Here is a 12,945-nt window from a genome sequence, read left to right as displayed (position 1 = left end):
ACGCCTGCTGCTTGGGAATTTATAGACGCACAACAAGCTCGTGCCACAGAAGCACCAACGTCCGAAGAACCGCTGTCCTCTCTCAGCCTCGTCGTCCCTTTAACTGAAGAGAAACTACAACATAGCTCATCAGCAACTATCAAAAGCAGCAGCCATGAAGGAGAAGATAACTTTTTCTCTTTGGGTTCAACTTTTCGCTGCTTTCCTGGTGTATGGAGCGAAGGGTAAGTTGCTTCTTTGTGTTTGTTTACAGTTTAAACCGCGACCGTTAATGTCCTCGCGACCACGACGGTTACAGTTGTAGTTTTAACTGCAGTCATGCAAGTCGATCTCTACCTCCCATTTGTCCTTCTTTTTTAGTAGTAAAACAGTTTTTCATTGTTCACACACGCTTGCTGAAGTGTATTTGATGATTTAATCTCAGGCTGGCACAAGTGGCACAGTCACTTCATCACCAGAGTAACCGAGCTGTTGGCATTTGTAGGAGCACAAGTTCAAGCGATCCTTGAATAAGTGGACAGGACGTGTGGGAATGTGAGAAGTCAGACATTAATCAGCCTGTCGCTCTTGTTTTTCCATTCTTCTTTTTTCTTCATTTGCTTCCTACTAGGAAAACTCCACTCAATGTATGGGAATACACTAAACTGTACATATTTGCCTCGTAGTGTTGATGCTACTGCTAGAACAACCGCTTCACAGCTCACTATTTTCAATTTAACACATAACTAGTTCATGTAACTTCCTAGCGCCGTAAGAGGCTGTTTTTTGGAGCTGTAGGTGATAGGCTGTAAGTCGACTTTTTCTCAAATCCACATGGGCCAAACATCAAAAGTCAGGCAGGCATTTTTGTGAACAGTAAGCTGCATACTGCCATCATGTGCATAGTAAATGACATAAAACTAAGCCATCTCTTTGTAGAGAAAAATATAAAAATGTTAAATTAAAAGCTCATTAAATGTATCAAGTACAATCATAGTACTCAGTTTGGACCAAACATGTCAAATATGTTATGTTATGGTCAACAGATATATTACTGTTGGTGACCCTTGCTGTAAACAGTCTTTAGGCATTAAGCCTGCTCAAATCAGCATCAACATAAAAGATATTCATATGAATAATATGGTCTTACCTTTCAGATTGATTACATTTAAATTGATACATATTTAAAACTGGACATTTCCCTGCGTTATCCTAGTACAAAATTTAATTTCAGTGAAGTTGAAATATTCTCACATTCCAAATTTGCAGAATTCATAAAGCCCATATTCTAAAGTAGGAATGTCAGGATACCAGAATGTTGAACTTTCGAACAATACTATTAAAAATCAAGTAATAGATGCCTGTTTGGATACATTCCAAAAAAATAGAATTCCAAGGTGTCCAGTGTTTGGTTATTTCCTGTTTTCACTTGTTGAAAATTGCCGTAAAACTGGCAAAATAAATCAGTAATGCTGCAGTACTGCCACATTTCAATTTTTTTGTTGCAATTTTTACTATGTGCAGAGGGTTTCCTGCAGTTTTAGACAGATTCATTCCTCTCTTGCACACCTGTCTTTTTAAAATAGATCTTTTTTCAAGATGCAATATGTAGTTTCTGCACTGAAATATTTATAGAAATTTAAAAGTAACCATTCCTTTGTCCATAATTTTTAAACTGAGGTCTTATGTAACCTTAAATATTTACTGAAGTTTGTAATGGGACATGTCTTTTAATGGATGCTGCCAGAGGTTGCGAGTTCAATCGCAGTCACCTCATGACACCCCCGTGTCCAGCAAGTTTGGACCAGCACTGCTCAGTGCTGTGGCCTCCTTCTCAATACTACTTTTTGTTTTGGTTTGAGCACTCTGTTAAATAAAATGGCATATTTACTCAACAGAAAACCAACGTTTTGTTTCCATTCATAAATTCATAAAATCACTTTCTGTACAGTAAATAGCATAGCTGGGCAGCCCTGATCTGACTTGTCATACCGTGTTGTTCTTTTGGTTGAACCAAACAGAGCTGAACCGAACAACTCAATTTAAATTTAAAACAAGAAGTAAACAGTGAAGATGGGCGGAGCTGGGCAGTGCTGGTCTGTACTTGTCATATTATGCTATTGTTTTGATTGAGGGCCACCTGGTGGTGGAATTTTACATTCTTTGCTCTTAAGAGCTGGCTTACTTTTGATTTCCTTAATCTTTACGATAGTCCACAGTGCATCAACATTTTACCGTTAACAGTAGAACTATTGAGATCAGTCACTCCTGCAATGCATCCTGGTGCTGTTGTTGACATTTCTGTTTTTGGTCAGTGGCAGAACTTAATAGATTATTGCATTCGGATGTTGCTTGAGGGTTTTCCAGCCCCCACCTGGACCTATATAATTCACTACTTTGGGCCAACAGTGTGAAGAAATATGAGTTAACGTAGACTTCCAAAGCAATTTCCAATGGATATAAAGTTAAGCTCATTTTATCTGACTGCCTCTCTTGACTAATGAAAAAAAATTTCCATGTTCCTTGATTTAGAAATATAGATGGACAAAATTTTGGATATAACCAATCATGATTCAGTGGAATATACATCTAAATTGTGAGTCAAGTGAAGATGTACTGCCTTAGTCTGCAGCTTCTTGGAAATTCTCACTAATTAAATCAAGACTTTCCACATGAAAAACATATAATTTGGGGGTTCATGTGATTTAAGGGTCTGTTGTGTATTTCAGATTTTTTTCACAAAGGAACTTTTTTTTTGTTTTATTTTTGTTTTTGTTTTTTTTTTTACAGTATAAAGTGCTCTTGGTAAATGCGGCAGTCTGTAGAAGTCTAGTAGGGCATCTCTAATAACAGTTGGTCACTTTAACTTCACTGCAATCAGTATAAAAAAAACAGAAATCATGTAGTTATCTAGAAACAATATCAAATTCTTAAGAGTTATTGTTTCCTCATATTGAAGGGTTTGGCTCTGGTTTATATTCTACCTTTCGTTTGCATGCAAAATGAACAACTCATAGATGCTCAGGCACTGACTGAAATAGAGTTGGATGTCTGTAGGGCTGATGACTATGCTCTGGAGAGTTCTGCCCAAGCAGCTCACCACTGCACATCAGCTGTAATCTGAATGTGAATTTTCAAGATTGGAGAGTTTTCTGTTGAGGGTTGTCACAAATTTTGAAGCATCAAAGAATGATAATGCAGAAAGGATGTCTTCATGTTTGTGTCAGATTTTGTAGGCCAGCCGCTCATGTCAGACTGGTGGCTGGAGAAATAATGCCTCAGGGGAATTTTTCTGTAGAGTGCCCCTTTTAAGGAGCTTGACACATACTGGCTGGCTATTATATGCGTTCATGTTCACATCATGCCATTGGCAGTTGTCTTTGTTTGCATTTCCATGGATCAAACACATTTAGGCCAATAGACAAAGGAAAAATAGGGTGGCTCTCCTTCCCTTCTTTCGCTTCTGCATAGATGGCATAACACGCCACACATGTTTTCCTTGGTGTGGTGTTGTATTTTCCAAATGCAAAAATCCCAATGTTCCATTTAGCTTTTTTTTTTGCACTTTTAAAAGGGCAGAATCCATGACTTGGTTTGAATGTTGTGAAAGACTGACTTTCTTTTCTCTTGTCAGATTAAACTTTTGGACTTTTGAGTTTACACACAATCCGACCTTTGACATTTCCTACTGCAGGGATCAGTGCTGACAATCAGGTCAGGTACAATTCCATCCTGAGATAGAGGTATTTGAACTGCAGGGATTATAAAAAGTTGGCAAAGAAGGATGTTGATCTTATTACATAAGTGATCTGAGTAGTCCTGCAGTGGCTCATGAGGTAATTTTTACTTCAAACCAGCTAACAGGACCAAATAAGCTGATTTAAACTGTTAACTTTGATTTGCAACTGTCTCTGTATTTCTGATCCTTGTCTTGTAATATTTTAGTGCCTGTGTCATAGACACTCTGCTAGATTTTCCTTGCTGCACTTGTTAAATGCTTGATACACATCCATCCATTAAATTGAACAGGTGGATGAAAAGGATTGCAGCCTGAAGAGAGCACATATCCCACCATGCTTGCCCTTCAATTCTACGGGCCGGGGCAGCCACGGAGAATAGGTGTGGTTGCACTGTCCACAACGTTGAGTCATATTTCCGGATGCTGCCGCCAACATAGACGACAAGCTGCCAGTGAACTTCCACCCACAACAGCGCCCACTAAGTCCGCTCCTCTCTGTCAGGGGGGTGTGAGGGGATAGGACTTGTTGCTGGTGTGTCACACAGAATGTTTACAGGGCAGAATAAGAGCTGAGGGGAGAGGTTTCCCCCCTGGGTTTTGCCTGATTAAGCTAATTTCAGCAGGTTTTAGCTCATACAGCCTATCTGTTTGCTGCTGAGGGGAAAAAGTAGAGAATCATGTTCTGTGTCAGGGCTGAGGCAGTCTTTTCTCATAACAACACCACTTAGGGCAACTGAGTGAACCAGCGCTAAATATAGTCAGATGCTGGGCCAATGGCGTGGCAGCACTGTGTGGATGTGTATAATTTGTGGATGTGGGCAGGTGCATATTAATCCTTTTCAGTTGAAATTGGTGCAGATTTACATGTGGGTGTATGAGAAGGGTTTAATGGCCAATATATCAGGCATTAATTGCTCTTACTTAATCAGGAATTTAATTTCCTGCTAATATGATGGACGATTCTTTTCTGAGAATCAGAAAACACTACATATTCAAATCAGTGATTCTTATCAATGGTTTAATTAAGTTTCATATGATGGAGTAACTCAGCATCTCATCACAGTGTCACTTTTTCCATTCTTTTAGGCCCACAGGTTGACATTCAGATAAGATATTAAGTCTAGTCTTTATTGTACTGGTGGTCTAAGCCTTAGTCCCATTTTGTAAGTTTTACCTATTATTGGTATGATGATGGTATCAGCGGATATGAAAATTTGTGCCGATATTTACAGCTTATATATCGACCATACATATTGACAGTATTAATATATATTTGCCTTTAATATCAGCAAATGTCCCCACTGTGAGTGCTGACCTTCTTAAATTAAGCCCGAATATTAGAACTGCCAGACTGCTTTCTTTCTTGTTCCTCTCTCAGCTCTGCTTGAGTCAGTCTCTATTAAACAAGAGACACTTGGTGTTCTTAACAAGAAAAAAGGTGTGCTTATATCTTAGAGCTGCTTTATTATGGCAAAAATCAAAATCATAATCATTTTGATTGATATTGAGATTACTTTATAAATCTGCATCCGAATTTCAAGCAAATAAAAATTACCGCATGAAATTTGTTAAAGAGGGGTTATTGTACTTTTCTGATTTTTAAAACATAAATATAAAGTCACAATGTTGGGTGTCCATACCTCACTTATGCAAATTTTCAAAACACAAGATAAACGTATGTGGCAGTAATCTTGGAATTAGAGTGTAAACTGATGAAAACGGTTCGTTGGGAGTCTCTACGAGATCTCTCTGAGATCTTCCCGAGACGAGATTTTGATGGAGCAAACTGTTGAGGTCATCGCAATAGGATCTCCTGACTGGTTCGTCCGTGCTGCTGGCAAAGCGGAACAGACTGCCCCCACAAGGCCTTTTCGCCATTTAGCCATTTAGTAACACCGTAATTAAACACTTACCAAACAGATACGTCCTTCTCTATCCATCGCTGCTGCTGGTTTTCTTCCCCCTCTCTCTCCAAATTATCAGGGTCAGACTCCGGGTCTAACACGTACGGACGTATATCAAAATTCGCCATATTTTACTCAGTCAGACCTTGTCTCTGGCACCTTTATTTTGGGGGTCATGGACTGAGCAGTTTGAGATCTCCTGCTTAAAAGTGGTGCAGCCCTGTTACACATTACAAAACTAGTGCAACACGGCATGTACTACAATTATTGTTAGCCTCAATTATCTTATTTTAATGATTGTGGGAAGCTAAAATGGTTATCATAATTGAAATTCAATGGATTGTCCAGCACTAATGTATCAGTATCAGCCAAAATGAGTTCAGAAAATGGCACTTTAGATAATGGAAAATGTAATACTGTGCACCCCTACTTTTACCCCATCCCTGTATTTTGAGTGCCCCCTTGCCCCTCAAAACCAAGTCTTTCCCTGTGAAATGGGACAACCCTTCAAGTTCCTGATACGCCATTGGTAGTGGTCAACAGCATCTCATTAAGAGATGCAGCAACAATTTAGAAAATAGATATTTTTACTATTTTCTGTCATTAAGTAATAGAATATACTTAATGGAGCTAACGGTTTGTTGCAGTTCTAGATCAAAATTTTTGGGTTACTTGGCCTGAGGTCTTATGTCACTTTGTTTTAAGAATGTGCCCCAGAAAAGAGAGTGCTTGTGTGTACTCCATTGTTAAATTTAGATTCTTACAATGACCCACTGTTTGACTCTTTCCTTCAGGCTGCTGTCTTCTTCGCAATGATGATTTTTCTTTTTCTTTTTTCATCATATTCCTCAGGACAGGATGGGGCTTGGCACTTTGTCTTCCATTTGAATTTTGAATAGCTTCCTTCTTTTATCAATGTTTCATCACAATATGGAGTATCTTTCTAATTTGGGACACTTTATTAGTGTGTGCTGGCCCACTTTCCAATCTGCCATGTTGAATATTTTACACACCGTCATCAAGTGAGCTTAAATATGGAGCTGCAGACAAAATTGGCAGTACATAAATTTTAGAGCTGAAAGAAAGTTTTATATTGCGGCTTGTGTGCGTCATTGAACTGAGACAATGTCATGTATAGTGAAACTCAGCTTAGAGCTTTGTTGTGTTACTATTTTAGACTCTGGTTCATTTACAGTACCTCAGAGAAAAGCTGGTTGCTTCATTGGTGATGCGTGACACGTGTGTGTATTTTTAGACACTGGCCCTTTTTAAAAAAAATTTTGGAGCAGCAGCAGCAGATGTCTGTAGTGTTCTAGAGAGATAACAGAGCGCTCACCTGCAGGAGTCCCCGCTGAATTCAGTGTTTGAAGGACTGAGGCTATTTAAGGACTTGTTTACATTTTGCATTAACATCCATGCAGTGTAATCAAATACCAAGTGGACTGTACTTCAGTATGTGCTACACACTTACACTGCACAGTACATCTCCAGTGATGACCTACAATCAGAACTCTCTTGCTCACCTCTTCTAACCACTACCCCACAAGGTTTATTTATGAAGCTGTATTTATCTTTGAACAGCATATTTATGAAAACTGACAGAGAATAGCTGTTATACAGGTACTGCAATGGCTCATTTATACTCTACATTTGAATGCATACAAGTACGGATGGAGCTTTCTGGCTGTACTCTGCAATCATTTCATCTGTATTTCGTCTGTTCTCTCGAAGTTTACAGATTTGGTTCAAACGTTGCATTACCACCACCAATCATGAGGGCAGCATGGAGCAATGTCACCTAAAGGTCAGCAGAGCAGGAAAACATGACGATGAAGAAAATGTAAAAAAAAAAAGGCGAAACTCAGTCCAACTATCTGATGAAATATTGCTGTATCATGTATAAATTGTTAGAAACTACAAACATATACAGTATAAGATGTAAGCTTACCTGGGCACAGAGACAAACTACAACAGAACATCTGGGCAGAGAGTGAATGGAGCAGCAGCTAAGAAATTGAGGAGGTCCTCGTGAGACAGTGACATCTAGCAGATCTATTTACTAAGGTTTACTTCAACAGAACAGATGCATTCAAGTATGAGGGTAGTGGGGCTTGTAATGCTTAAAACAAACGAATCAATTTTCATTCAAACCTGGAGCATAAATAATCTTAAGCCTCTTAGCTTGTGGCTAGGTATCCCTACATGCTAGCCACAGGCTAAGAGACATTTGGTGCTTCTTTAACAGATTTTCTCCCTCCTTTTATCATAAACATGTTTTAAAAGGAGAGCAGACCTTGTGGGGTACTGGTACTGGTTACTGCAATAGCAGCTTAAATAATGTATATAAGGGACTGTGTCCATTGCTGGGACTTACGTTAGTTTCAAAGCGCATCTCCCTGATGTTCTTAGATTACGAAAAACTCACTTATTTTGTTGGTAATATCCGCAACATTGTTTTTAAATAGCTCCGTGTGCTTAGTATTTGTTTGTCAAGGAAATATCACCAAGAAACATTAAAACAAAGCAAAGGAATCCTGTCCTGGTATGTATAGCTGCTGTGGACCTAAAAATATATATTTAGATGAGCCAGATAAGTTTCTCTCCCACCTGCTGACAAAGCTGTTATATTTTGATTGGCCAGTGAGAGTTAAATGACATTGATGATTGCAGCATTATTTAAAAACATGAACTGTGTTTAGCTGAGAATGCTCAGTGAGTGTGGCTGTTATCACGACGCTGGACTAATCTGGTTTTGAATTCAAAATTCAAGATTGGGCACAGGCCACGCAAGCTACATTTCTTTTCTACTGGCAGTCTTTACTGTGTACATGTAAGCTAGATCATCTTAACTACCAAACCAGTCCAGAATAAGTTATTCCTGACCACCAGTATATGCAGTCTGAGCCATTGGATATTAAACCATCTCCAGTTCATATTGAGTCACGTTTTCAGTCAGGTGGGCTTGGCTTTGAGAAATCCATGTCCTGTTGCACATGTGCTGTTAACTTTCTCCTCATTTCTCTTTCACTGTGGGAGAACAGTTTGACAGCAGCAGATTATCAGACTTGATGAGCACTCTACAGGTCTAAAGCCATCTTATTATGCCTCAGCAGATCTTCCTCGGTGTAAACAAGAAGTGGACTTTTGTTTATGTGTACAAATGAGAAGTCTATCCTTGGTTTTGTAGAAGCGTGACAAGCAGAGGGTTTGACTGTTCTCAGGCCTCAGGACACAGCAGAAATGAGTGCTGATGTAACCATACTCTATCACACAGGATTTACATGAATTTAACTTACACAACCACTAGGTTAAACCGGACAACGGACTCTGGACAAACTTAACTGTGAGGTCATTTAAAATAAGCAAGTCTCAATTCATAGTTCCTCCAAAGACTCAGTGGTGTAGTGCAGGATATACAGGGTATATGGAATATACCTTCTTATCTTTTTTTTGTCACCATAGAGTATACCCACTTTTCAACTAAGAGTGTGCTCACTTTTCAAGAGTAAATGATTTAAGAGTAAACCCACTTCTGCACACACCACTACACCACTGCAAAGACTTCTTAAACTGTCAAAGTATATCATATTTTGTGTTCTTGTGATTTATTCTGTGCCATCTAGATAACTCAAAAGTGATTCAGATGAAAGAGATTCTTGCCAATGGCCGCGCAGTGTGTATATTTTTCTTGTTGTGACTCTGCAGCCCCCAGATATGATTATGTCTCACATCAAACTGTTTAAGGCTCGCCTGCTCACTCATGTCATGAAGGTTTATTCATCTAAAAAGCCTTTTTATCTCCGTAACAAGTTGCTATTAGTGTTCTTAAAGTACCCCCAGCCCACCCCTTTTTTTATGTCCTGAAATGCCCCCTGTGGTCATCTTCAGTCATGGTGCAGAGCCCTTAATGACAGCAGATTTTATCACAGTCCTTAGGGGGTTTACTTTATTTCTGTGTTGTCTTTTTTCCGGAGTTAAAACAGTCATGTCTAGTAAATACTTACCTGGGTTCTAGTGGGTCAGAGAGCAGATGTGGTGCCTCAGGAAGCCATAATGTTGACAAAACAAGTAAAGACATTTTTTTCTGTCAAGTTCCTACAGGAAAAAACCATGTGTTTTACTGCTGCTCATTTGTCTCCGATAAGTAAACACAATATTTGTCATGGTCATTCATTCCAAAGCCAACACCCTGCAGCAAAGATAGCAGTCTGTTTCTAGAAACATTATTTGGCAAGCTGCAAATAGAACTATAACCCAGATTCCAAAAAAGTTTGGGCGCTGGGTAAAATGTAAATTAAACAGAACGTACCAGATGTTGATACTGAGACATTTTAACATTTTACGAAAAATATTAGCTCATTTTAAATTTGATGGCAGCAGCACATCTCAAAAAAGTAGTGACAGGGCAATGTTTTCTATTTTGTAGCATCTCCACTTCTTTTAACAGTCTGTAGACAGGGAAGTGGGGAGACCAGCTGCTGGAGTTTCAGTGGAGGAATGTCGTCTCATTCTTGTTTGATGTAGGATCCTAGCTGGTCAACAGTCCCGGGTCATCTTTGCCAGACTTTTTATGTTTTATGATGTGCCAAATGTTTTCTGTTTGTGAAAGGTCTGGACTGCAGGCAGACCAGTTCAGGACCCAGACTCTTCTAATGTGAAGCCATGCTGCTGTGATGGATGCGATAAGTGCTTGAGCTTGTGTTGCTAAATAGTCAAGGCCTTCTCTGAAAAGAGACACTGTCTGGATGGGAGCATATGTTGCTCTAAAACCTCCGTCTACTTTTCAACATTAATAGTGCATTTCCAGATGTATAAGCTGCCCACATCATAGGTATCAATGCAACCCCATACCATCAGAGATGCAGGCTTTTGAGCTGTGCGCTGATAAGAAATTTAATGGTCCCTCTACTCTTTAGTCCAGAGGACATGGCATCTTCGGCTTATCAAAAGAATTTCAAATTTTGATTAATCAACCACAGAACAGTTTTCCATTTTGCCTGATTATTTTTTTAAATGACCTTTGGCCCAGAGAAGACAGCTATGTTTCTGGATTGTGTTCACATGTGGCTTCTTTGTACATGATACAGTTTTAACCTGCATTTGTTGAAAAAAATGGCCAACTGGTTTCTAGAATTGTTCATGAACTTATGCAGATTTCTATAACAGAACAATATGTGTTTTTAATGGTGTCGTCTAAGGGGTTAAAGATCATGAACATCCAATATTGATCTTCAGCCTTGTCCCTTTTGCACAGAGAATCTGGAGGGAAATTTGAGGAACAGTTTTCCGACACAGTTTTTCACAGATTGGTGAATCTTTCCCATCTTTAATTCTGAGAGACTCTGTCTCCTCTTATACCCAGTCATGTCACTGACCTGTTGCTAATTACCTAATTAACTGCGAAACACTCTTCCAGCTGCCTTTCATTTGAACCACTTACTGTTTGTCCCTACTTTGTTGAATTTTTTTGTAGCTATCAAATTGAAAATGAGCTAACGTTTTTCATGAAATGGTAAAATGTCTAATTTTCAACATCTGATATGTTTTATATGTTCTATTGTGAATAAAATATGGGTTTATGAGATTTGAAAATCATTGCATTCTATTTCTATTCACATTTTACTAAGCGACAACCTACGGTCCTGAAAAACAAAGCCAATGTGGAAGTGCAAAAAATTGCAATATCACGACTGTCCATTTGAGGCTGGCTGCAGGAACACCGGAAGTCCTGTCTGGACACCTGTTAAGCAGCAGGTTTTTACACTAGAAATAAACTGGCGTACAGCCTGGTTTAAAAAACCAAATGTGTTTCATCAGCTAATGTCTTCATGTGCTCTCACTGTACGGGGGGGATTTTTTTTGTACCACAATGGTTTAGATTATATTTACAACAAACCTCACTGTGGACTGATTGGCCCGTCTCATTTGATTGACAGATAGTTCGACAGGCAGAGGCTACGTTTCCATCAACCAGAATGCTAGCTAGCTAGCTGACAGGAAGTCACGTTTAGTGGGCGGGCCATTAGGTTGATCCAAAGTTCGGTTGAGACTGCAATTTCAATATGGAAGCCACCGCGGATTGGCTTCAAGAGCTGTTTGAGTCCGCCTGTTGTAAGCAGACGGCTGACGTTACATGGAGTTTGTCCAATTCTTTCCACAGTCTATGCATTTTACCTAACACCCCAACTTTTTTTTGGAATTGGGGTTCTATCTAGAAAGGCAGGTAAGGATTCAGTAGATGGTATCAGCTTATTTCATTCATGTTTGGTAAGGTAGCTGACATTTTTGGATGGCAGTTTTGATGTATAATTCTGAAAAAAAGATCAATGCATGTCTGTGTCATTGTAGCTGAGGCTCATTGAATCTCATACGCCCTCTTGTTATTAGCAGGGACTGGATTATTTTGTGACTTTGGCTCTAACTGTTCTGTGTGTTTTGGTCTGGTATTTGAAACTCATTCTTGGGCTGAGGCATGATGGAAAAGGCACAGACTATGACTCATAAGGAGTGAGAATAAGCACAATGCCCTGTGGAAATGGCTTGTCCTGCCAAATGTAAACTCCACATACTTCTCTAATCTGTCACTGGGGCAGGCACAAATTGGGGCATCGTGTTGGGAACTTTCACTGATGTGATTTTTGATTAGATATAATTGTGTTTTGTGGCAATATTAAGGGCTGCAAAACTGTGTTTGTGGGCGCACCCTCAGATGAATCATAGCTGTCGTTAGTATTTTTTCAACTTACTAGGAAGAATGTGTGTTTACATAATGAAACAACTGTTATGTTATTCCTTCTAGAACAGCCTGCCGTTAGACTGCTGTGCCAACATTGGCTGAAATATCAAGACAACATTAACATGCTTAGGCTTGTTGTAGCTGTTTTTGGTTCCACTTCTTAAGAAAGAAACCTCCTCAGGTACATGCAGCCTGAGGAGGGTTGTTGCAGAGGTCAGAGAGATCTGTAGATGAACAGCAGAAAATGTTTTGTGCCCATGCTTGGTTTATTTTTGGATAACTGATTAGTTTTGGAAATTTTCCTTATATAGTCAGTGGCAGCAAAAAGTGCAGAGTGTACCCAAATGGAGGAAAAGCATGTCACACTCACATGCAGTTAGTTTGTTTGCCACATCCCAGTTAGACACACGCCCATGAAATTCATGTCACATAAAATCACCATAGATATGAAGTTTTGTTTCCGTATTTCTACTTGAAGCATTTAAAAATTGCATCTGAAAACTTTTGCAGCAATGTCTTTAATCCTGATTTTTTCTTAAAAACTTGATATCCAAGATAGGAAGTTAATCTGGTGGGGGATGCTATTT

General features: G+C 39.2%; 1 protein-coding gene across 2 annotated transcripts in view; it reads left to right on the top strand.

The window, feature by feature from the left end:
* Positions 1–39: 39 nt before the first annotated feature.
* mfge8b (milk fat globule EGF and factor V/VIII domain containing b) overlaps positions 40–12,945 on the top strand; it is a 48,438-nt gene continuing 35,532 nt past the window's right edge. For both annotated transcript variants that reach the window (XM_041795398.1, XM_041795396.1), the window contains exon 1: positions 40–224. In XM_041795398.1, the coding sequence (XP_041651332.1) occupies positions 155–224 (70 nt within the window). In that variant the 5' untranslated portion in view covers positions 40–154. The remainder of the gene's footprint in view (positions 225–12,945) is intronic.

This window comes from Cheilinus undulatus, linkage group 9 (assembly GCF_018320785.1).
Source record: "Cheilinus undulatus linkage group 9, ASM1832078v1, whole genome shotgun sequence".
NCBI lineage: Eukaryota > Metazoa > Chordata > Actinopteri > Labriformes > Labridae > Cheilinus > Cheilinus undulatus.
The sequence above is the reverse complement of the archived record's forward strand: the minus strand, read 5'-3'. Positions and strand labels throughout refer to the sequence as shown.